The sequence below is a fragment of the Cibotium barometz genome, chromosome 1 (assembly GCF_041138505.1).
Source record: "Cibotium barometz isolate CiBa-2024 chromosome 1, ASM4113850v1, whole genome shotgun sequence".
Lineage (NCBI taxonomy): Eukaryota > Viridiplantae > Streptophyta > Polypodiopsida > Cyatheales > Cibotiaceae > Cibotium > Cibotium barometz.
Genome location: NC_141046.1, coordinates 574,673 through 601,459, shown reverse-complemented (window position 1 = coordinate 601,459; position 26,787 = coordinate 574,673). Strand labels below are relative to the sequence as shown.

General features: G+C 40.4%; 1 protein-coding gene across 2 annotated transcripts; it reads right to left on the bottom strand.

The window, feature by feature from the left end:
* LOC147641493 (uncharacterized) lies at positions 1-26,787 on the bottom strand. Of its 2 annotated transcripts, XR_015263452.1 has the most exons (3): positions 25,672-26,763; positions 470-591; positions 162-382 (listed from the first exon to the last, which is right to left on the bottom strand). XR_015263452.1 is itself a non-coding variant. In XM_086782912.1 (2 exons), the coding sequence occupies exon 1, from the start codon at positions 26,759-26,761 to the stop codon at positions 25,694-25,696; it is 1,068 nt and encodes a 355-aa protein (XP_086639038.1). In that variant the 5' UTR covers positions 26,762-26,787; the 3' UTR covers positions 1-591; positions 25,672-25,693. The 2 variants fall into 2 exon arrangements, 1 of the variants encoding a protein (XP_086639038.1); XM_086782912.1 differs by having other exon boundaries at positions 1-591; positions 25,672-26,787.

The following is a 26,787-nucleotide window of genomic DNA, read 5'->3' as shown; positions in this document are numbered from 1 at the left end:
TAATTTGAGCGGGGGTTATAGGATGCCTCAGATCAAAAATAAAAATAAACCTTATATCTATTAATATAGTTTAGCACTTTGGGAATTCAAATTTTTTGGACACAAGAACAAAGCTCTACTGATTGTTTGAATTAGTGTATGTTATTAGTGAAATGAATACATATAAAAAATCATCATTACATAGATGGACCCAAATGATTACAAAACACCAAAGAATTTGGTGAATAGCAAGATCTCTACTATACTTCTACAAAAACACCCAGGTTATTGTTGTGTAAGGAGGTATCTGATTTCTCCTATAAACCTACTTCTTTAAGTAATTCAACATGATATTCTATTCATGTTAAATTAAGTATATGAGACTTCTCCATACATCTCTAATCTGCAAGGAAAATTATATAAAATTAAAATAGAAATATGAGGCAAACTCAAGTTAATTTACTTAATGTGTAGACAAGAAGAAACTAACCTTTCCTCCTGAAATCTTTAAACTTCCATCTCTTGCATATTTTATACCCATGATGATCAGGTGCTCTTGAAAATCAGCTAAGCTCCAACACATGCTGGCAAGTACAATTTTGGTGGAGCTATCTGCATACAATTTTACCTTTAACTCTAAAGGAGTATCAATTTCCTCACTAGACTGAAGTGGGATCCACTCTCCTTTCTTCTTCATCCAACACTCATAATGAAAGGAGAGTGGGATCCACTATCCTTTCTGCTTCATCCAACACTCATAATCAATTCAAATATACAAACACGAGCCTGATTTGAAAGATATGAATGTAACATTAGATAATACAAACCTACAAGATTATAGATCCCCATGTGCACTCCCTCCTTCATGCCCCAACCATCTCCTAATAGGTGATGCATATATTCATCTTTTAAATTTTTACAAGTAAAGTGGGAGATTGTGAGAGTGAACAACCACATAACAAGTAAACATTGTGGGAGGTTGTTGGAAGTAAACAACCACATAACAAGTATGAGTAGGTGAGCTTTTTTTGCAACAAAGTAAACATTGTGAGAGCTTGTTGGAGTGAACAACCACATAAAAAGTACACAAAGACATGATTAGGTGAAACCCAATTGAGCCCCACATTAAGGATGCTTGAATGTCACTGGTCATCTTTAACTTCAAAGCATCCACACATTGTCTATTCGGCATTGGCCATTCTACACTTTTTAGTGAAGCTGCAAGGAAATCCTACCATATTTCTTGTCTCTAAATGGCACTACATAGATGCGTGTGAAGAGAAAAAAACATTTTTTAGGAAGTGTGAAAGGGGACTCTGACATTAGTATGAAAGGATTCAAATGTGCCAGTTAAGCTCTTAATTGGTTCCTCCTCTAAGTTTGATGGAAAAAAAACTACTAAAAAATATGCAATCTTTCAAAACTTGGAAGTACAAAACTTGGTTGCTCCTCTACTAAGTTTGATGGAAAAATAATAACACCAAAAATACGCAATCTTTCAAAACTTGGAAGTACAAAATTAAAATTCACTGTATTAATTTAAAAAAAAGGGTGTGAAAACTTACAATTCATAAAAAACCTATTTCTTTTAGTTTGTGGATAAAGGCATATCATGATACGTGTGCTGAACTCTTGCCACTACACCATGGTCTATGGTTTCCCTAAAACCAAGCACCTTACCCTTCTAATGGAGGTCTAAATAACCCCTTTCAAAAACTTTGTGAGGACCTCTAGAGGTTGGTTGCATAATCACCCAATCATTCTTCTTGAAACTTTTTCCAATCCACTCACCATTATTATCCTTAGTGTTGTACAAGCTAAGCTTAGTACTAGAGTCTTTTCCTCTCTTCCTTAAGGCCATGTTGATATGGAAAATTTCTTCTATCAGAGAGTAGCTATGTATGTTAATGCAAAGAAAATGGATTGAAGATATACAGAAGATATGAAACTTGAAAAATACCTATGAGAGCTTACAAATGTAGATAATGATAGTGTAGCTACTTTGCAAGCTAGGAAGAAGAGAAGAAAGCTTAAGAATGATTTTTTGATAATAGGTTAGCATAGAAGGAGGTGTGGAAAGAAAAAAACACCTATTTGGGAGGGAAAAAAAAAAGGGATAAGTTTTTGGTCATGATATTGTGGTAAGTACTGAAAAGTGGAAATGGGAGGTAGCCTGATGGGTGGGTAGAAAGAGGAGAGAACCAAATATGAAGAACTAGGAAAAAAATAACATTTAAAAAGTGAGGGGGGGGTGGTCTAGTCAACGAGTGATGTAGATGCTCAAATTTCTTTTCAAACATATCACAATTGTCAACAAACACCCTCATGAATGTGGTGAGGTGTTCATCAAAGATTTCTTATACTTTTTGTTTTTGGAAAGTTGTTGGTGCATTATTCTTGAGACCAAAGGTCATCACATTTAATGCAAATTCCCCCCATTCCATGATCAATGTAGTCTTGTCCTGACCTTTTAGAGCTATCCTAATTGTAACCACTAAATCCATCCAGGAAGGAGTACATTTCATATCATGCTACTGCATGCAAAAGTGAATTGATGAATATGGTATCAAAAAAGGATCTACATTTGTGGCCATATTTAACTTTTTGTAATCAATATAGACTCTCAGCGTGCCATTCTTCTTTGCTACTATTACAATCATGGGTGACAGACACTATTCTTTGTCTATGGGATAAACGAATCCTATCTTGAGCATCTTGTTCATTTCTTCCTTCACCTATCTTGCATAATTTAGGTTCATTTTGTACATGTTTTGTGTTTGACAGGCATAATACCTTCCTTGCAGTTACCATATGCTAGTGAAGCTTGGATCAATGCCTTTCATGTCTGTATATTTCAAAATAAACACATCCTTATGTTGTGAGAAATTGTGTTAATTCATTCTTCAGCTCATGCTCTAGCTTTGTACTTTGCCTAACAATCTTTGCGGCGCTTCCTCATCACCCAAGTTGATCTCAATGAGTTCAATGTCCTCCTAAACTCTTAAGTGATGCTTCATGCTTTATTTTTCTTCTTTTTGGATAGCCAATTTGGCCTCTTCTTCTTTTGATAGTGGGTTATTGGGCTTCTCCTTTTGAACCTCTCACTCTGTGTTGCTTTCATCTACTTGTGCCACTGGATGGATTGTCAATATCGTAGGATCATGTTTTTGAATGATATTTTTCACATCCAGCTCAAATAATGATAACAGATTCATATTTTTCCTTAGTATTTTCTCCTCTTCATCATCTTTTACTCCTTCAAGATAGTTTAATACTTTAGCATAGATGGTTCTACTAGTTGGGTTTAATTTGTCCTTGGCCTTGACAGAGACTTGTATCTTCTTCTTGTCTTTTTGGATGGTGATCTGGTTTGGTCTATTTCTTAGTAGTTGTATTTAATCTTCTGGCTCTTCATCCATGATCTCCCTAATAACATTGGGTAAGATCCAGATATCTCTTCCATTTTTAGCACCACAAACACCACAGGAAAGGCACATCCTGCTATTTCCTCTCCTCTCACAATTCCTACTAGCTGGACTCTTCTTTAATCTACCATTTTCACTTGGAATGGTGCTTTCTATATTGTAGTTATGCCCATTATTTTAGCTAAATTTCCTTTTGATAGTAAATTCACTCCAAATCCTCGTCCAAAATGACATGGCATGGTTTGTCCTCTCATCTTGTCCATGACTTTTGGAATTAATGTGTCACAATCTACCACCTTCTCCACATTGGTGTAGTCAACTGTTAAATTCTATCTCTATCACTGGCAATGCTTCTCTTGAGGTATTAGCTTCTAGATTAGCCTTTTCCTGTAGTTTGGTACAAGCAACAAGAATTGGTCTAAGGTAATGTTGAGCTTCATCTTGCTATGGTCCTCCCAAAGCTCATATCTTGCTAAATTCCTTTCATTCTCTTTCTTGCTCTTGACAAGACTCGCTGGTTCCACCTTGTTTCCCTTGCTTCACGATTAGGGTGATATTTCTCTTTACTTCTTGCTAGTTCTGTCCGAGCACATCCAGGTTAATGGTTCCATTTCCCATCTTCTTTTGAGTAGCTTTGAGCTTGTTTTAGCACTCATAAACCTCTCCCAATTCTATAAGGTTCTACACATCCATGAGGCTCTCTTGCTACAAGTCTCTTCCAAAAAGCTATTTCTTTTTTTTGTTTTTGTTTTGAGAATACAATCCTTCTATTAATTACTAAGAAAAATAGCCATAATGGCTAAGGACAAACTTGTCCCCAAGCCAAAGTCTAAATGCATAAAAGGGGAAGATGCTCTTCTCCTTCGGCTAGCCACTCTAGGAGGAGAAGGCTCTCATACAATGGGGTATTGGGGAAACAACCACATAGGTGGTCTAAAGTGCCAAGTGCGTTTGCCCACCACTATCACACCAAGAAAGGCATTGTGTTGCGAGATCCTCAGGAAGGCCTCTCAATGCTTTCGCATGAAGTCTAAGCCACCTTGAAGCTTGCCCCACTTATCATAGAAGAGGGTATGAATAATATTAAGCCAGATGCTCCGCATGGACTCTACTAGCATGGTGAGGGTGCCTTTGATGGATTTGTTACATCAATCTCTCGAGATGTGTTCAGTGACTTGGAGGGGGAGCTAGAACTGGCACAATAGAAATACAAAGGTGAGAGATGTGAAGGGATAGTCCCCCACCCTCTCCTCATATGACATGACGTGATCGTGCCATGGTCTAAGTGACCCAAGAAACTGTGCCCCATGTAACAATGTAGGTGGGGACCCGATCCACAGTGAAAATACATAGAATCTACTACCAAACCTACTGAGCCTTTGGGAAATCTCTGTGCTAGCTAGCTGCCACATGAAGAGAGTGATCTTTTGCAGCAAAAAAATATCCCAAAGCTACCTTTGAACAAGTGGTGGTGGGAGAAACCTGAGCTGAGAAGATCTTGAAGCAAATAAGAAAAGACACCAAGAAGGAAAAGAAGGATAAAAGAAAGAAGAAGGAAGAAGAAACTTTTAAGTCGGATTCTGGAGAGAAGACAACTCAGAATTAGATTCCAGTCATTCAGAAGTGAGATGCCGAAGAGCATAAGCCCCAGAAGAAGAAAGGCAAGAAGCATGCAATGGATGTTCAATAAGAACCAAAGGCCTCCCTAGCCGATCTTGTGAAAGGACACGTAGGATCTAGACTAAGACTGGATGTTCGGTGTAAAAAGTGTAACAATCTCAAGGTCATATAAAGGAAGAGTGCCAATTTCAAAAGCACCCCCACAGTAGCCATGTGCTATCCGAGGAAGAGCAACCACACCACTAACACATGTTTTTACAACACTCTGAATAAGAATCCGAGAGTGGTGGAAAGGGAACATCATTGGTCTTGCAAGAAGTCTCAGAAGCCAAGTCACCATAGGGCCTTAGAACAACATACCATATGGAAGAGGAGGTGGAAGATTTAGGTAGATAGGAGTTGGGTTGATATGCTTCTACTGCAATGCCCTAGGGCATAGACAAAATGACTACCCATGGCCAAGCTACAAAGGGAGGCAAGCCCAGCAGGTACTGATGTAGCAGTGTGAATATGGCAAAAGTGGACCAATGGGCAAGAAAACAACAAGAAAATCCACTAGTGGTGATGGTTGTGAGATAAGATTGCAAGGAATTATCAAGATGGTGACAAGTAAGAATTCCGAGATGGAACAGAAGTAGAAGCCAAAACACTGGGCAAAGCAAAAGAGAGTCCGTGAGCAAATCACCAAGTTGGTGTAGAGTGCACAAGGGGGATGGTGTGGATAATGCAAGAAAGCCTGCACCTGGGAGAGCATGATGATGTGGATCCGGATAGGACAAGCTTGGTCAAGAAGAGGGAAGAAATTGCAGCAGGGAAGAAGCCCCTATGCAATGATAGAGCGGTTGTGAAGAAAGGATGCTGGAGTGCCAACTAGGGCCCCCTAGAGCAGTGGAAGTGTCTCATGAATAAGGAAATGGAAAGAAATCTGGAGGGAGTCCGGATAAGAAAATTGATAGGTCCGGATAAGAAAATTGACAAGGGAGGGTTTGGAAAAATAAAGAGAAGCAAAGGAGGGAGAAGGAAGAGTGTACAGAGGCTAGAGTATGCCCACTGAGAGAAAAGGAGTAACCCGATGAAGGAATATGACTTGTGTGGGAGGATCTCATCATGATGAATCTCAACATCACATTAGACCAAATGATGAATCTGGTTCCAGGCACAAAAGCTGCTCCAGGCCATAGTGCCAAATGAAAGATTGGGGCAGATGCCCATGTAGGAAATGAAAAATACGAATCCAGAGTGTAGGAATGTGGAAACAATCCGGACTATGACACATCTGTTTCGGAGGTGATCATAAAGATCAAAGGGGAGACATTGTCAAGGGTCATTCTGGGTGGAGGATCAGGAGTAAATATAATATCAGACATCGTGACCAAAAAGCTAGGAATCACAGATATGCAGCCTGATCCATTCCAGATCCGGATGGCTAACCGGAGAAGACTCCAACCAGTTGGAATCATCAAGGAGAACAAATAGAAGTCGTAGGATGTACGTTCACTATTGTGTTCATAGTCCTAAAAATGACTGAGATAGGGAGTGCATATCCCATGTTGTTGGGAAGACCATGGCTTCGAAGTGGAAGAATCAAGCACAACTAGGATACGGTCAGGATCACGATCCAGAGGGGAAAAAAGAAGGTATGCATCTCGGTCTGTAGGAGAAGACAAGTTCAATCTGGCCAGCCAACCATTGCATGCAGAAAGGCTAAATTACTTGGAAGAGGTAGAAAATGACAAGGAAGAGCAGATCCTAAAAGGGCCTAAAAGAAAATCTAGATCTATTGTCACTCTTTAAGGTGGACATTGAGTGGGTTGTACAGAGATATGATTTGGAAGTCTTGTGGTAACTTATCCTGAGGTGCTCATGAATGAAGAAAGTATAAAGGAAGATGAGGAGGCCACTTAGGACAATATAGCAAAAATAAAGGCCGAGTAGGAGAAGACCATGGTTTCTCTCAAAGCAGGAGGAAGACCAATTGTGAGGAGGTAGAACATCAGAGTTTAGGAAGATGAGCTTGAGAAAGTAAACCTAGGAGATGATGAAGAGCCAAGAATAGTCAGCATCAGCGCAAAATTGAATCAGGAATTCAGAGGAAGACTCCTAGAGCTATTGAGATTTTACAAGGATATGTTTGCATGGAACTACTTGGACATGAAAGGAAATGATCCTAGCTTTTACTAGCACAAGATCAACCTAAAGGAGGATGCAATTCCTATCAAGCAAAGTAGGTAAAGGATGAACCCTAACTATGCCAAATAGGTCAAAGAGGAGATTGATAAACTGTTAAGACTGGGCTTTATCTATCTAGTTGATAGAGCAGAATGGCTATCTCCCATAGTCATTGTCTCAAAGAAGAATGGGAAGCTCAGAGTCTATATAGACTATAAAAAATTGAACACCTCCACCATATCACATCCATTCCCGCTACCATTCATAGATTCTCCACTGGATGTGGCCAGACATGAGACATACTCCTTTCTGGATGGGTTCAGTGGGGGTACAACTAGGTACGGATGGTTCTGGAGGACAAGGAGAAGACAACCTTCATGACAAAATGGGGCTTTTGCCTCAGATGTGATGAATTTTGGGTTGATGAATGCACCAGCCAAGTTCTAGAGGATGGCTCAAGAAATATTCTACGAATATTTAACCACCTTCATGAGGGTCTTCATGGATGATTTTAGTGTGTTCAAAAAGAAAGAAGATCACCTAAATCACCTCATGATGTGCCTGGAGAAGTGAAAAAATGCAATATTGGGCCTCAAGATAGCCAAGCGCACCTTTGTTATCTCATGACAGGATCTCTATTTGAGCACATATAGTATCTGCAGAAGGAATGTCAGTAGATCTGGCCAAGGTCGAGATTATTGTAAAACTACAACCGCCAAAGAACGCCAAAGAACTTGCCAGATTGCTGGGATTGATCAAATGGCATAGTGGATTCATGAGGTTCCTAGCAAATGTGGCAATATCCCTATAAAATCCGACTATGAAAGATGAAGAATATGTCTGGTTAGGATCCTGTTAAGATGCATTTTGGAATCTGAAGTGGATACTATCATCAGCAACAATTCTTTAATAGCCAAATTTTTATTTGGTGTTCCATGTATTAGTTGATGCTTTTGATTTTTCCATTGGAAGTTCTTTGATGCAAGAGTCACAAGAAGGCTGGTTTGAACCAGTTTACTATGCAAGCAAAAGGCTGTCCAAGCCAGAAAGGAACTACTCCACCATAGAAAAGGAATCATTGGGGATGATCTACTTGATCAAGAAATTCAGACACTATCTGTTAGGTAATGTGTTTGAATTTCATGTGGACCACAAAGCACTCTTGTACTTGGTGAACAAACCAGACTTAGCAGGAAAACTAGCCAGATGGATGATGCTTTTACAAGAGTTTGAGTTCACTATCAAGCAAACCCTAGGAAACAAGCACCGGATTTCCTATCCAGATTAGAGATAGGAGAAAATCCAAAAGGGGTGGAAGATGACTTCCCAGATGCTCAGCTCTTCATTATAGAGACAGAGAAAAACCCAGCTGGTATGATGAGATGCTGTAGTTTCTCTCCAACTTGTCCTTCTTGGAGTATATGTCTAGAGATTAGATGAAAAATATGACTCTTCGGAGGAATTATTTTATGGTGGTAGGAGGTCAACTTTACAAGCTGAGCATTGACTAGATTTTAAGAAGATGCTTCCTCGAGCATAAACAACAGGCTTTGTTGGCAGAAGCACATCAAGGGATAAGTGGAGGGAACTTTTTCAGAGAAGTCATAGGGCGGAAAGTGTTCTAGGAAGAAGGATTACGCATGGCCTGATAGCATTGAAAGATACACACAAGTTCACGAAGGAGTGCGACATGTGCTAGAGGCTGGGTCAGTTGAGTCATGTAGACAGAATGCCTCACACCCCAATATTGCCACTAGAGCCGTTTCGGGGTCTAGACTTTGTAGGCCTATTCAAGCGAGCAGCTCATAGAACAGGAAATAGATACATTCTAGTGGCTACAAATTACTACACAAAATGGGTAGAAGCAAAGGCTCTGAAAGACTATGAGGCATTGTCAGTAGAAAAATTTCTTTATGAAACCGTCATGACAAGATTCGGGTGCCCAATAGAGATAGTTAGCAACCAAGGGAGCCACTTCCTCAATGAAGTAATTAAGATGTTAACAGAGCAACATATGATCATTACATAAGAAGTCAACAGTCTACTACCCGCATAGGAAAATGAGTAGGCAGAATCCAGCAACAAAATCCTGAAAGGAATTTTGATCAAGAGGGTAAATGAAAACAAGATCGACTGGGCAATGAAGCTGCACTCAACATTATGGCATTCAGAATAGCTTACAAGAATGCAATAGGACTTACACCTTGCAGCATGATGTATGGACTAGAAGTAGTAGTGCCCATGGCATTCCTCACACAAAGCTTAAGGATAGCTGTGGTAGAAAGACTCTCACCAGAAGAGTTAGAAGTGCATAGAATTGAGCAACTCCTTCGGTTGGATGAAAGGAGACTGCATAGTGCATGGACGGCCAAAGGAGAAAGCTCTAGGTGGATAGAATTATAAAGTTTATGATCTTCGAAGAAGGAGAAGCGGTCCTAATTTTCTTGTTAAGAATGGGACCTCACCCACGAAAGCTAAAAATGAGATGGACGAGCTCATTCAGAATTATTAGAAAAATGGACACAAGAACCTTCAAGCTTGCAAGTCTGGATGGTGAAAGGATTATGAAACAAGTGAACGGATATAGGCTTTATAAAGCCTTATCATGGATGGATGCCAGAATAGGATGGGACCCTAGCAGGAAAAACGTGTCCATAATATTAGGAGAATGTCCAAGAAGAAGAATCCGAGTCCATTCAGGATTGGGAATTGGAAGTGGGACAAGATTCTGGAGAGAATGAAGATAGAAAAGAACAAAATCTAAAATTAGGTGCTACCTATGTAAATATGATTGCAATGTGTAAAGAGAATGAGGATCCAGCTGTGGCAACAATGTGGAGATGGCAGGAAAATTGATGCTGCCAGGTCCCCAAAAAAAGATACATGGATAGAAAGGGAGACGTGTCACATCACTTTTGTCCCTCCTCAATCTGGCCATTAATGACCTCACAACTCGTGCACTGGGCCCTCATGGATAGATTTTAAAAATAATTAGGGAGAATCATGGAGATTATCATGCAGTTATGGCCATACCAAGGAGAGGCATACACCACAAAAATGGCTAGAAATCGTATCACTTTCTCTATCTAAGGCCTAATTTCATATCCCTATTGTGCAAAAAATCTCTACTGCATTATGCTTCCAATACGCTCTGTGCTAAACTCTGCTATATCACCCTTACCTTCTGTCTCTCAACTTTAACTATCTTGCATCTTATAGCATGATAGAATTCGAGTAGCTCTCATCCACCTTGTACAAGGAGACAAACAAGCATGCTGAATGACTAGATAGGATGGGGCTAAAGTAATTCACGAAGCTTCCTTGGGAGGAGCTCCAACACAATTGCAGAGCTATAGAGAAGTTGGAAGAGCTCTAGAAGTCGAATGCCATTATGCTACCATTAGGTGAGAAGAAATTTTTCGACCCTCTATATGTTGCCGAAGTATTCAACTTGTCGACTGCTGAGGGGGATGTGGAGATCAAGCCAACAGAGGAAGATGACTTGATTAAGGAATTCAAATGTTGGAGGGTAGGGCCAAGGAATTTAGAATAACAGGCACAACACATGAAGACATGCAGAAGCAGATGCGCTTTGTGGTGGGAGGATGTTGAGAGATGTAATCGCGGTGTTGTGTGTATGTGGGAAAGCACCCTAAAGGTGCAAGATATTGTGGCAAGATAGGAATACCACATGTAATATTGAATGGTGTGTGAGTGTTGACCAAAAGAGTGGAAAAGGAGTTGCCACATGGATGATGATGTGTAAAGTGGGATAAGGCTAGAAAGCCTATATCATTGTATGGTTTATTTGAGATATGCAATAGAATTGAGTGTTGAGTGTGCAATCTCTCTCTCTCTCTCTCTCTCTCTCTCTCTCTCTCTCTCTCTCTCTCTCTCTTATGGAGTTCTTAGTGTGGTATAATCCACCTTAATTATGTTGCTTAATCCTTGTCTATCACCATGATCAATCCCATTTTAGGAATCTTAACATGGTATCAGAGCTTGGGTGGGCTCTTGGTCATGGTGATTATTATGTATATTAGCTTGCTTATGTGTTCATATGATTAAGCATTATTTTCAGTTTATTATGGAAAAAATATGCACACTCATATTATCATTTGGATTTGCATTTGTGAGGATTTGAGAGAGATTTGGAGCTACCATTCTCAAGTTTGAGAGGAGATTTGCAACAAGGAGGTTGCATAGAAACTGCCCACCAAGAGAGCTGCAAATGGAGTTTTGCAATATGGAAAGTGTGCTCATCATCATGGAAGCTGAAAATGGAGATTTCAGCAAGTATGAAGACTATGGAGTCTTCGGTGTCATCAAGAAAGTTGCCAAGGAGATTTGACAAGGTATTTTTGGTGATTTTGCCTCTCTAATTTGGTATTTGAGCATGGAAGAATGTTCATATTTAAGAAGGGTTACTTAGTGATTGGATATGTGGATCCAATGGATCTTTGCATTTGGAAAAGAGGTTGAAGGTGCACATACTTGTTCAAGTGGTGGACATGTGGTTATTGGTGGTGGTGGCTGATTTGCAGTCCATGTTAGAGCTTGTCACAAGCAAATGGCGGTAGCCAAGATTAGTGGTGGCTGCCAAGATCAGTGGTGGATGCATATATCTTTAGATGATTTGAGAGGATTCGTAGCTTGTGAGGCTCACAAGAGCATTGCTATCCAGAGAAGAAGCTAGCAGTAAAGGGACAATAGCTATGACAAGATGTTGATGAGAAAGAAGCACAATCAGAGCCATCGAGTATCAAACATGGAAACGTATGCACATCTTGCAAGAGATTCTCTTCAATCTTTCCTCTATAGTAGAGAAGAGACCAATGAAGTGAGACAAGATAACTGGCATATGCTAGGCAATGCAACTAGTCGTAGACATCTATAGAAAGACTGAGGCAGTGGGACAGTAACATACAACTGCACAGACGAAGTTGCCAAGAAGATCAGATGGTGTAGAGAGGGAGAGCGCAGGTCACAGTCCATGAGAAGCAGCACAGAACACAGTTTAGATGAGAGGAAGGCGGCAATTGCAACAGCATCGACGATCGAGAAATAGTACCAAGAATGAGTCGGTTTTACTGTAGTAACATGGGCTGATTGGGATAGCTTAGAAACGGCTATTAGAGCAGATAGCCATGGTGGGAGAAACTACAGTAGAAAACAAACATCAGGCAGACTTCATAGCATAGAGCATCATCGCAACCAGAAGCTGGTGTTGCTACTTCAGGAAGAATGGTTTCCACTGGGCTATGGTGTAGTAAAGAGTGCACAGTGAAGGGAAGTAGCCGGTGAAGAGAGTGAGGTAATAGACAGTTGGTATAGATGGGTGCTTAGTACGTGTGCGAAGACGCGCATGGCACAATTAAAGGAATTCGGTCCTGGCTAGGCGATTTGGAGGCTGAAGCTGAGTTTGTAAAGAAGATTAAGACCTATAATGCGTGTGGGTCTACCCTGTGCATAAAGGAAGATGGCACACTGGCATAGGCTGCAGGCCATGTGCAGTGTCGGGCGGGCTAGAAGATAAGGTTAAAAATAACCTATTTTGGTTAGTCCCTATTCACATGCTACATAGTTGAAAGAAACCTGAAAATACATTCACCACACATTTTGGTGATAAAATTAAAATGATGATAGGGTCCAAATTTAAAAGGGTCACTTCACATAGGTTATGTGATTTTGATGCTCTCACACATTTATTCTTGGGAATTTTGGTGGTTATTACATTGTATTTTCTCTCACCCACAATTGATGATGGGTAACCATGCTCGAGCATGTGTGCTCAAAACGAGATGTGTATTCACCCATTGGTATGAGGGTTGCCCTACCCGAGCTCACCTAGAAGCTCAAAATGGTTATTGATGATGTGTGCATGAGCAATGCACGTGTGAGGTGCATGCGCATGGGTTGGTTCCCATCCGAACTTCTACGTTTAAATTGGACTCAGTGGTTCCGTTGTGAGCGAGTCGACTCAAAATGGACTTGGTATCTAAGATGGTAGACACGCGCACACATGTTTGGTTGATGGACACTCCAATGTATCATTGAGGGGGAGTGTTGAGAGGTAGCAATTGCGTTTGTGCAATGCTACATTGATATGGGTGATGGATGATGGGTGAGTTATGGAACACCTCAATTAAGAGGGGATGTTGAGAGATGTAATCGCAGTGTTGTGTGTATGTGGGAAAGCACCCTAAAGGTGCAAGATATTGTGGCAAGATAGGAATGCCACATGTAATATTGAATGGTGTGTGAGTGTTGACCACCAAAAGAGTGGAAAAGGAGTTGGGTGATGGATGATGGGTGAGGTATGGAACACCTCGATTAAGAGGGGGTGTTGAGAGATGTAATCGCAGTGTTGTGTGTATGTGGGAAAGCACCCTAAAGGTGCAAGATATTGTGGCAAGATAGGAATGCCACATGTAATATTGAATGGTGTGTGAGTGTTGACCAAAAGAGTGGAAAAGGAGTTGCCACATGGATGATGATGCGTAAAGAGGATAAGGCTAGAAACCCTATATCATTGTATGGTCCATTTGAGATATGCAATAGAATTGAGTGTTGAGTGTGCAATCTCTCTCTCTCTCTCTCTCTCTCTCTCTCTTACGGAGTTCTTAGTGTGGTATAATCCACCTTAATTATGGAGTTCTTAGTGTGGTATAATCCACCTTAATTATGTTTCTTAATCCTTGTCTATCACCATGATCAATCCCATTTTAGGAATCTTAACAGAGGATGATCAATCTCACCCACAAACCATATTGCATGTTTGAAAAGACGTTCAGGATGGTAACTTAGGCTGCTGAAGCTAGAATGAGAGTGGCCTAGGATGAAGTCCCATATCACAATTTGAAGAAACAGATAGGAAAGCTCACCAACCTAATACAAAAACAAATATTGGCCCATATCTTATGGCTCTGTTTAATGGAAAGGTACAAATAATAGCTAGAAAAGATAAGGAGGAAGGCCCCAAGGAGGATGCAGTAGGAAAGCCTCAGGACCAAGTGACTTCTGAATAGAGCAAGAAGCCTCAAGACCAAGCATCTTTGGGACTAGGGAAGAAGAGAACATTTGAGTTTGTTGAGAAATAGACGGGTAGGAAAAAGGGGAGAATTGCCAAGGAGGGGGCCAGTAGGGCAATGGAAGCGACAGGCAGCTGGCAGCTAAAGGAAGACTTGGCCTAGGCTATCACCACCATCGCCAGCTTGTAGCAGGCTAGATATGCAACTCGTGGGATGCGCACGACCTCAACATTTTGAGTAGCTTTTTGATAACTGAAGGACATTTAATATTTTGATTCTCCTTTGTAATTTGATGATACGTATCTCTTTTTGTTCTAGTTATTACTTTTTAATGTAGATCCTTTATAGGGGATGATATCAATGTTTTTTTGCTAAAGGGAATTCAATGTAGGCTTGCATTGGGATTTGATGAAATGTATATGTCTTTGGTTCAGTTGCTACTTTTAAATCTAGAGAATGGCATTTTAGCACATCTTTCATTTCTGAAGGGCGTTCTGTCATGTCTGGTTGCTAATTTTTAATGTAGAGAGGGGGATTTCTTTCCATCCATATCTCCACCTCTTGATTAGTGGGGATCCAATTGTTTGCAGGAAGGTGTGGGGACTTGCATAACCATTGTTAACTTTTATAAATATGCTCCCCACACCTCTTTAAGGTCATCCATTACATGACCTTTCCATTATTCCATTTTTTCTACATCTAGCTCATAAACCTCTGGGAATTCTTATGTATCCAAAACTGCCATCTTGGCTTCTGCCTTCACCAACTCCACTTTATCTATGCCAGCCCTATCTTCGACATATTTTATGATTTTGAGGTTCTCTTCATAGATCAAGGTGACTTGTCCCTAAATTCTAGCTTGGTTTTCTAATACCAAGAAGAAACACAAGTAGGGTGGATTTGAAGACAAGCAAGAATACCAAGAAGAAACACAAGTAGGGTGGATGAGGACAAAGCTTGCCTTATGCGTTGTTATAGCAAAAATATCAAGACCATCAAGTGAAGCTAACTCACATCCTACATGCGAAAGTAAACTTGAGGATGTGAAGACTAGAAAGGCAAGCAAGAAGACCAATAAGAAACACAACAAACACAAAAAGAAGCGCAAACTTGGATAGGAGAATCCAAAATAGGATCTTGTGTCTGTAAATTGTAACCAACCCTAGTGTGATATGTAAAAAATACGTAGTGGTTGCCAAGATCATACACAGGTATAAAACCCTATAAACTTTATAAAAAAGATTCTGGAAGTTCCAGTGATTCCCAATTTTATCGAGTCAATATTGTCTAAGCCTTCTTGGCAATTTGTACTCCCATCATCATTGTAATATAAGCTTTCATGTCTATATGATGACTCCTTTCTGGAATATAATGGCAAGCCTTATCGTGATCACATCTTAATTTTTTCATTAAGAGTGAGTGATAAAATGTAATTATTTGTGTGTGATTTAAATTCCACAAGTAACTCTTTCCTTGTAAACATACTCAGTGAGTGCCTATAGAAGTATATAGGTGATAGCTACATCTATCTATGGCAATTTGGATCCAACCCTCTCTCAAGTCGACAAGAGGAGTATACTAGTAACGATGGCCTGATTCCACACAGAGCATCGAGTGTGCCAACCATGGGTTGTAGATAAAAGTAGAACAACTTTATTCATGAGATGCGGAATCATCTATAATTGGTACAATTAGGTAGACGGAGGCTCGATGTTATGACTCACCCTAACCCTCCTTTAAACACACCCAACAAGAGATTACCCGGTGAACTGCAACTTTCATGAGGATATTTCCGATGTGGCTGAGCTTGTAACCCTCGAGGTCTCCAAGCTCTATGACTACTTGAGAAGAATTTCCATCGTGTCACCTGCGAGCGTTGTCACACTGCCACATTACACTACGAGTACTTGTCCCTCCTCTCACCTCACATCACTCACACACACTCACTAGCATGTATTAGAGAGAGAGAGAGAGATATTAACAAGAGGATTAGCAAGAGATTTGTATTACACAATGGGAGAGTCCTTTGTATTATGGGAGATTTTTGCTTATATACATGGCCATAAGTGTTCATACTCACTTCAACTATGGTTGGCTAGATGCTTTAGCTCATAAGAGGCCTAATGCTATTAAAATGACTACTCTCATAATATGTCCATGATGTACATCACTTGGAACTTCATCCTAACTTACTACCACACGCTCTTGAAGCGAGAATCGCCATAAGTATTACATAGGACCATTACGGGCGCCCGTCCAAGCTGTAGATTTGGACACCATTGCTTCATATCTTGAATGTATGACCTTTTGGTGTATCTACCTTGACTCCTTCATGTAGGATAATGGTGGCGGTAGCTCTTGTTAACCCCAGGAATGGGATAACATTCCTCCCTTTCTGATGTCGATCACGTCGTTGTGATCGACACGTCCTTGTGATCGCGTTGAAGACCTTTGTGTTGGGAGAATTGGCAAGTTTTGTTGATGGCTTTGATGTTGAGTGACGTTCAATGATCATTGTACATTAGTGTTATTAGCTTGAATGCTAAATGAATGCATTGGATTGGGATGTGGTGGTGTAGTACCATAGTAGCACTAGAGTATGCAAGTTGATAGACACATCCAAAGAAAAGGTGCTCCTTCTCCACATTGCTTCATATCAACTCTGCAGAGTCCATCCAAGCTTGCTGGATCTTGATATCTCTCTTTCTCTATTTCTTGTTGTAGCTCTTTATAGCTCTTTGATTATGGCATCCTTTCTTTTTAGCTTTGTTGCATGCAAGGTTTCTCGGATCTTGAGCTCTCTCTTTCTCTAGTTCTTATTTGCAACTCTTTAATTATGGCATCCTTCCTTTCAAGCTCTGTTACATGTAAGGAATTGGTATCTTGGCTCTTGAGCTCTCTCTTTCTCTAGTTCTTATTGTAGCTCTTTGATTATGTCATCCTTCCTTTTGAAATCTGTTACATGCAAGGCATTGGTATCTCAGCTCACTATTGCAAGTCAGTCCACCTCTCTGTGTTGCCTAGCCAAATAATTGAGGGTTCAATCCTTTCCTTTAGTAATGTTCCTATCGCCTTGTCCTTCATTTTTGAGGAAGGACTAGTTTGCAACAAGGAGTTTGGAGGAAATTCCATCTTGAACTTGGCCACATGCTATAAGTTAACTTTTGGCTAGGTCCTTTCCATGTCTTACATTGTTGCAATGAAGAAAGCCTAGATTATTGTCATCAAGGAATCCATTAAGTCCATAAATAAGCTCATATTTTGAGTGGTACCATTCCGAGGGTTAATAAGAGCTATCACCATTATCTTACATCAAGGAGTCAAGGAGGTAGATAAACCAAAAGGTCATACATTCAATATATGAAGCAATGGTGTCCAAATCTACAACTTGGACGAGCGCTCGTAATGGTACTATGTAATACTTATGGTGATTCCCACTTCAAGAGCATATGGTAGTAAGTTAGGATGAAGTCCCAAGTGATGTACTTCATGGATATATTATGAGAGTAGTCATTGTAATAGCATTAGGGCTCTTATGAGCCTAAAGTGACCGGCCGGCCACAAGTAAAGTGAGTGTGAATGCTTATGTGCATCTATATAAGTGAAAATCTCTCATAATACAAAGGACTCTCCCATTGCGCAATAGAGTCTTTGTCTTGATAATCTCTCTCTCTCTAATGCATGCTAGTAAGTGTGTGTGAGTGATATGAGGTGAGAGAAGGGACGAGTACACGTAGTGCAACGTGGCGGTGTGACAATGCTCGCGGGGGTGACGCGATGGAATTGCTTCTCAAGGAGTTATAGAGTTTGGAGACATGGAGGATTACAATCTTAGCCATTGGAAAGATCCTCACGACAGTTGCGGTTCACCAGGTAATCTCTTGTTGCGTGTGTTTCACGGAGGTTTAGGGTGAGTCATAACATTTTTGGCACCACTGTTGGGGATTCATCCCTTGGTTTTTTCCATCGATTTTCTCTAATTTACACATTAGCCATTGCCCATTGTCTTTATTAATGGTTTCCCATGAAAAAGATGTGGATTTGATGGATTGCCAACAACAAGCGTGTCATCCGGATTTACACCCCCTATCACTTCAATCCCACCGGGCTTTGGTCCTTTGTCTAACTTTTCCATAAATCTTATAGGTACCAACCCTCTTCAACCCCTAGATGCTCATACCTTGGACATACTAACTAATCTTTGAAGGGGAGTTGCCCAAGGACTAAGCGAGTCCTTACCCACATTAGCACTCACACACGCGGCCTCAGTGACTCATACAAAAAAAAGGCCATACAGATTTCCAAAATCATGGGCAAATACGATGGAACAACTAATCCTATTCAATTTATACAAATGTTTGAGGAGAGATGAAAATCCTTTGGAAATCCCAACTTCCCAACAAGGTACATGCATTGAAACTTTGCTTAGTGGGAAAGGCTAGCCGATGGTTCATCACATTAATGCATGTGATCAAGACAAACTTCAAGACTTTGAAAAAAGCCTTTATCCACTTCTTTTCAAGACAAGGTGATCGATGGAGTGTAGCAAGGGAACTCTATTCAATTGAGCAAAAACAAAACAAAACCATTAGAGATTTTATCCTTCAGATAAAACTCTTGGACTCATGATGTGAGGCATGGGAAAAATTAAACGATTCCCAATTGTGAAGACATGTTTCATGATGGGCTTAAAGAATAATAGCTTACACAACTTGATCATTGTATCCAATCCAGAAACATTTGATCAATGTTGGAAAGAAGCAATACGTTTAGATGATAACATGATGGAAGATGATCACGATACAAGATGTTCCTCATCTAAGCCAAGTGAAGCAAGGGCTAAAGAAAAATTGATCTCAGAATTGTCATTCCTTGAATTCTATGCAGCCTTGCTTAAAAACTTACAATCGACATCTCTAGGAGAGGATAACCTCCTCTAAATCCAAACATCCTTAATGCCTCTGTAAGTGATGAGAGAAATGCATTGTGTTTAGTGTAATCACTACAACCATCCCAATCCCCATTGTTCATACAAAGCGCTTACTTTTTTGTACTGCATATATTGCAAAACCTTTAGTCACCACACATCCCAATGTTCCAATTCATCTACAATTAACTCAAACCCTCCATCTCCCGTGCACCAAACAGAAACAGTACAAAGGGTAGAAACTACTCAAGAAGCAGTTCAGCAAACACTTCACACAAGAAGCAGTTCAGCAAACACTTCATTGTTTCTATTTTTGTGGATCACACAAGGTGGTAAATTGCACAGTTTGGAATACTTCTATGCCCACAATCAGTGACACACCCCTATGTGAATGATGTGGCATCGATCACATATTCCAAGGTTTCCCAAGGAAAGTTGCTTCACTACAACCTTCCTCACAAAATACAACTCTTAACATCTTAAGTGTATAAAACGGGCAATTGTCCATGGTACCCTTGAATGTGCTTGCAAGCCAAGGCACGAAAAATAGTAAAAACAAATACAAAAGAAAACACTTTGAAATGGGTAGAAGAACATGCTTTAAAGCAAAAACCAAAACAAAAAGCAAAACCTTCTAAACCAAAGAAAAACAACTTGGGGCAACAAACTATTGACACCAAGGTTGAATTAAAGGACGGGGAAAAGGGGCCTATGGAGAACATAACCACAAGAGAGCTGAAAGGTACACATGCTGCAGAAGCATCCAGCTCAATGGCTACCACTCAAACCACAAAACCCAAAAGCGCGACACAAAATATAAAAGTAAAAAAGAAAGTTCACAAACCTAATAAAAACCTGACGATCTAAGAAAAGTCAAAAATGATACAAGTTCTAGTATGTCAGTGAGGATGAAATAAGTTCTGATTCATCACTAGGTGCATCTCATAGACCAATCAAGAAACTAAAACTCGCCCAACCACCCCGACTTGAAACTCGTGATCACATGACATATGCAAAATACAAAAAGCAAACTCAAAAGAGCATGCTTAGCATTGTTGAGTGTCATACAGGATCACCAGTTTATGATTGAACCTCATAATGCTAATCCTAAAAAAGCAACCAAAATACAAAACCCAGAGGAATACCACTTCCCCTTCAAGAGAACGACGTACTCTCTATAGAAGAGTCATTAGAGACAGATTGCACAGATTATGCGGTTGAAAGAGATCATGGGAAATTCGATGAATCCCTTATGAAATTGAAGCAATCTTTCAAATCCTCATTTGGAGGAGTGCTCTTCTCTGATGGTGAAGCCAGCATAGCATTAGCACTTGCACCTTTAAAGGCTAAACATGAGTTATACCAAGACATCAAGAGCTACATGAAACAGGACAGTGAGGATTCACAGGTCTCTAAATAGACCTCAGTTAGAATTGTCAGAGGACCAAGTGTGCCATTGTACACATTGGGTACTCTTGAAAAAGCTGAAATCCAAGAAGAGGATGAAAGTGAATGGGAATATGAAACCGAAACGAGATCTGAAGCTGAAACGAAAACTGAAACATCCATGGTTCCACTTGAATATTCTATCATGGTATGGTTAGATTTCCCTATGGGCAATGATGTTAAGCGTAAATGCACATTGATTAGCCCTCAAGCTAGTCATAAAATCATGGAAATAGACACTTGGGTGTCATTAGGACAACGTAAAATCATCCCTAAAGACAATAGTCTTGCAAGAGATGCCAATGGACAAAACATTGAAGTTCCAGGTTACTTTAGCTATGCTACTCAAACAATCCTTGGAGATGTGGAATTTAGATTCCATGTTACCCCAGATCCCCTTGAGTGTGATATCATCCTTGGTGGAGCTTGGATACGTGACTCATTGTATTCAATTGATGAATCCATGCAAACAGTCACCTTGAACACTCCTGCAGGCATTGTGCAATTGCCATTTCGGGAGGAAGAGACCTTGAAAGAGCTAGAACTTCCAACATATCTTACGGAGAGTATTGTAAGAATTATGGTTGGATTGGAACTTTCCAATAAAATCACCACAATTTAAGCATAGCTTTATCCAACACGAGACCAGAATCTTATGACCCTTAAGTTATGGGGTTTGTTAGGTCAATCAACACTTACGGCTCATCCTGAAAGAATTCCATTTACACAAGATTTGAACATGCCATGTTTGGGGTACTTTGAACATACAATGTATATGGAAACTAACCCCCTTACTTGTAAGTTTTTTGTGGTTAAGTATGTGTTCGAAGCAAATTTAATCTTGGAGCATAAATGGACTATTACTACCCAAGCACCTTTAGGCTTTGCTAGTGATAGGGTCATCATGATAGTCAATGACACAAAGTTGACAATACCATACTGTCAGGAAGAGGATCCAACCTTAATGGATTTCTATGATACTGAATACAAGCCTCTTCTATGGAATCCCCTCTACACAATGACCTACCATCTACATCAATGACTGACTCCGATAAAGCATCTATCCCCTCAACTTCATTCTCACCAGCAAAGTCCAATGCAACAACCTTGCAATCCACATCTATTCCTGAAGAAGTTTCCCAAGTGCAACCATCTAATAAGAAAAACAAGGAAAAATCTCCAAGTCCAATGCCTCCTCATCGACCACCCTCACCATAGGAGATAGCTACATGCTTAAAAGCATCAACATCATCATGAACATCCACTCCACACGAGATTCTAGCCTCATCATCAACAATGCCTTTGAGTCTCAAACCCGTAACCTCATTGCCAACCAATGTGAAGGAGTGCCCCACTCCTTCCACTTCATTCAAAAATAAACTCCACCACGACAACCAAAATCAAGGTATTTTAATGGTATCAAAATGTGGGTGGAGAAGAAGCTACTTGTAGAGCCCAAGGCTACTATGAAGGCACCAATCCAATTTGGGTGCCTTGATCATCAAAGCCTCTTCTTCAACGCAGTACTCAGAGGCCAAGGAAAAATAAAAGTACTCCACAATACCGTCCATAAAAGCCTATGCGAGTTCCTCCAAGAACGCCAACAAGTCAACAAGTGTGGGTACCAAAAAGATTACTACCAAGCACAAGGGTACTACCAAGGTAATACCAAAGCTTGGATTCCCAAGTGCATCAAAAAGTCTCCTAAGCCTACACAAAGAAAGAAACCTCAGCACCAAAGGCATCAGGAGCCACCAATTTATAATGTTCATCAAAGATGGGTGGCTATGCACGTGGTTCAATAACAAGGATACTATGATAGTAATCCCATCATATGGTCGCTAAAATCGAACAAAGTGAAGACAACCTGACCACCGACTTTAACCCCAATAGCTTCACCTAAGATTCGAAAATAATGGAAGCCCAAGAAACACCAGGCAAACCACTCAATCCCTCTTATGCATTAAGCGCCTACACAAGATCTTCTATGTTCAATCAATCCCAATGGTAACCACCCAGAAGCTGTACCTACCGCCTCGATAACACTTGAACTACAAATTCAAGAATCAATTCCCACATCTGCAAAATGGATACTTATGAGTGTATCAAAGACAAACTCACAATGCTCTTTTCACCCCTCTAGATGTGAAGCATGAGTGCAGATGCTATGCGACAGACATAAGAGTAGCCACAAGAACCTGTTGTTCAAAAGGTGGTAGCCAACCAAAAAAGAAAAAGAAAAAAAGAAGAAAAAAAACAAAACAAGACAAAAAGAGACACACACATGGGAGCCACACATATATCCTACCTAAAAATGGTAGAATATCACAAGCAACTCCCAACGATCTTTAATAACCATTACATTTTTGTTAAGATTATGGCTTACTATTCTTTTGGCTATGTTAATGTAGCGGCTGATCCATGAGTACATATACATACTCATGCATTGGAGGACAATTGCACCAAGGCCTTACCATCAACAACTTCCAAGTACATCTCTGGATAGGGGAGCCATGGTGGGCAAAATCTTGATCAATGGTACAACCCATCGCCTGGAACTTTCCTTTAAATTGGAAACCTCTCCAAACGAAGCTAGATTATTCACAACATAATGATATATAATGCTTCGTGAGTGAAGATAGCTATTTAAGCCTTGCAATTGAACGTAATTCTTTCAAGCCTCACCAACAATTGGCTACTTCAACAAGAGCGGCTCAATAAGAGTCTATATGACTCAATTCTTTTACTTCATGTATATCTGCTTCATAAGAGCACTTAAATATACATAAAAGCATAAAAATCACATGGGAACAAGCATGCAGGAACAAGTCCTACTCAACAACATTTGGCAAGAATCTTGCCACAAGAAGGGACTTCATTGAAGGCCAATTTATTCAAATGAATACTGTCGCTTCAATGAATCAGATGAGGAACTGAGAATCACAATCTTGTTTTGATGATTTTGTCTACGTTCCTCCATATCCTTCCTTCTCTTCTCCCCCATAATTAACATCTCTTAGTTTCCCAACTAATACAAAATCCCATGTAACATTGCTTATGATTGCCAAAAAAAAATTGAGCAAAAAATATTCACAAAATTATAAAATCCAGTCATTCACAAATACCCTAATCCCCCCACCCCATAAAGGAATTTACGCTAACCTCTAACCTTTTCATTTACTAAATCGCCTTTCTTATTCCTTCTGGAGGAACAATGATCATTGAATGTCACTCAACATCAAAGCTATCAACAAAGCCTCGCCGACAAGTGGCTACTTCAACAAGAGCGGCTCAATAAGAGTCTATATGGCTCAATTATTTTACTTCATGTATATCTGTTTCATAAGAGCACTTAAATATACATAAAAGCATAAAAAGCACATGGGAACAAGCATGCAAGAACAGGTCCTACTCAACAACATTTGGCAAGAATCCTGCCACAAGAAGGGACTTCACTAAAGGCCAATTTATTCAAATAAAGAATGTTGCTTCAATGAATCAGATGAGGAACTAGGAATCACAATCTCGTTTTGATGATTTTGTCTACATTCCTCCATATCCTTCCTTCTCTTCTCCCCCATTATTAACATCTCTTAGTTTCCCAACTAATACAAAATCCCATGTAACACTGCTTATGATTGCCAAAAAACAAATTGAGCAAAAAATATTAACAAAAAAGGGGCTCACAAAATTATAAAATGCAGTCATTCACAAATATCCCAATCCCCCCACCCCATTAGGAATTTACGCTAACCTCTAGTCTTTTCATTTACTAAATAACCTTTCTTATTCCTTCTGGAGGATCATCTATCAAGGATATTTCTTGGACCAACCTCTCCCTCTACACTGGTTTATAGAGCTATGCCAAAAAGTTTCCATTGATTACATGCCTCTTGCAAACATGTTGATATTCAAAGGAGATATTTGCCTTAAGAAATCAACATATTTTTTGCATTCAAAAGGTGCATCCAATTGTTGCAATCTACCAAGCTTGGTGCTTACTACTAAATAACCCATGTATAGAGGCAAACATAGAGGAGATAGTCCTGAATGCTGAGCAATTTGTTACTAAGCTTGCTGACTTGGGGAATGATGGACCATGTTGAATAATGGGTTCATTAAGAAGGCCTTGCACTCATGAAAGCTACTTACAGAGCAATGCAAGCTAGTCCATTGGATGCCACCTCTATAACCTAATTGGCACTATAGTTCTCTGCCACCAAATGTATTGAGTCTACTACCTTGGGCGATGACATAATGGACCATGTTGAATGTGATGGGTTCATGAAGAAGCCTTACAGAACAATATAGGCTAGTTCATTGGCTACCACATATAATATCATTAGTGTTATAGTTCTCTACCGCCAAATTACAACCCAAATTAAAGAGTGATGTGGTGAATTCTCATGTTTGAGGAACAAAAAAGATGGCATCAATCAGTGGATTATATATCTTTCATTGATGACCACACTAGGAAAGTGTGTGTGTATTTCATGAAAAAGGAAAGTGAAGTGTTTATTCAATTTAAGAGATTCAAAGATATGGTAGAGAAAGATGCCTGAGTTCAGATGGCGGGGGAGAATATTTATCCAATGAGTTATATGACTATCTAAGAGAGCATGGGATAAAGAGGCAATTTACCATACATTCAACAAAATGGGGTTATAGAAAGAAAAAATAGGTGTGTTGTAGAAGTTTCTGGGGTGCAAAACAAAAAGCATGTGAATCAAAATCGCTTAGTGGTCACATAACTTGGTTTGTAATATAATTTTCTCGGCTGAAATTCAGAAATCTTGGTTAGAATTCGATGTTACCTTTAATTTTAAGGATGAAATTTGTACATAATCCAGGTATTTGTATGATTTGTAATGATTTTCAAGTCTAAATCTCAATTAAGCCTAAGCATTGACTTTAATTTTAATTAAGCAGGCCTATGGAAAGGTACTCTACGTCAGACGGGGCTCTAATTAGTAAAAGGCGAAAGCTTGTGCCAACAACTGATAATCAACTTCTCGAAAAAAGAAATCAAAACATAGAATTGAACATGTAGAGAGTTCTCACAAAACACACTTACTTGTGACGATAGGCGCTGACTTTCAAGGTCGGCTGGAACTCTGTCGACCTAATCGTAGTTCCAAGTCCAAGCCGCCAATCGTACCTTTTCCGAGATCGGATCGAGAAGATGCATGCGAGTTGTCCATTTTCTCTAAGGATAAGGATCGATAAGGTTGGAAGCCAAGGGAGGCAATGCCCTTTTTTCTTGTGCTTCCGCCCTTGACATGGATTAGCGAATGCCTGGATGGGCGACTGCATGTAATGTCGAGATGAGATGATGGAGAGAAATTAAGGAGTGTGTTGGTTTGCCCATCTAAAAATACGAGTTGGCTTGATGCAGGTAGCGAGAGTGACTCCGGCGGTGGGGCCGGAGCTGCTGGCTCAGACAAGGTCGTCGAGCTGCTTGAAGGGGAGGTCTCATTTAGGCATGAGTTACGGGACGCATCGTAAACGAATGCAGGTGAAGAGGAGTTAGACATGAGGGGAGAAGTGGTAATTAGGAAGGGTGCTGTGTTGAGTTTGCAGGAAAGGGAATCACTAGAGACAGTGTCCATGAGGCTTATTGATGGGCTTGGATGGTACTCAGCTAGTTGAGAAAGAAGATGCTGCGGAAGAGGATAGGGAGCGGCGTTGTGAACTTTCATGTTGGACGGACTGGGCGGAGAAGATCGACGGAGGCGAGCTCGGTCACGACGATGGACGTTCATGTGGCCGCCGAGAGCTTGGGCGGATCTAAACTCTCGTCTACAGAAGTTGCAAGGGTAGAAACGGGGAGGCCACGCCTGCAAACTACTGCAGCCGGCGTCTAAACGGTAGGCGAATGATGTGCCCCCATTGCCAATATTCAGATCGGCAAACTCTGATATTGCGGTGATGGCAGTTGGTGGCGATGACCTGATTCTGGTGATTGCCGAGGCGCTGTGGTGCTCATGATCGACGAGGGGGGTGGCATGACGGAGGTTGGCGTCGGCCATATGATATATATATTGGATGGTGTATGAGATGCGCACAGATTCCTTGTGTTTCAGACTCCGGAGAGGCCCTGCACTAGACGTGGTGGATGAGCGGAGGGTATCGAGTGCAGCAGGTGCAAGGGATGGGAAACACATCACGCGCTACAATTACCACGCACACG

Coding starts and splice junctions, on each gene's coding strand:
- LOC147641493 (XM_086782912.1), bottom strand. CDS start 26,761: ATGTGTTTCCCATCCCTTGCACCTGCTGCACTCGATACCCTCCGCTCA.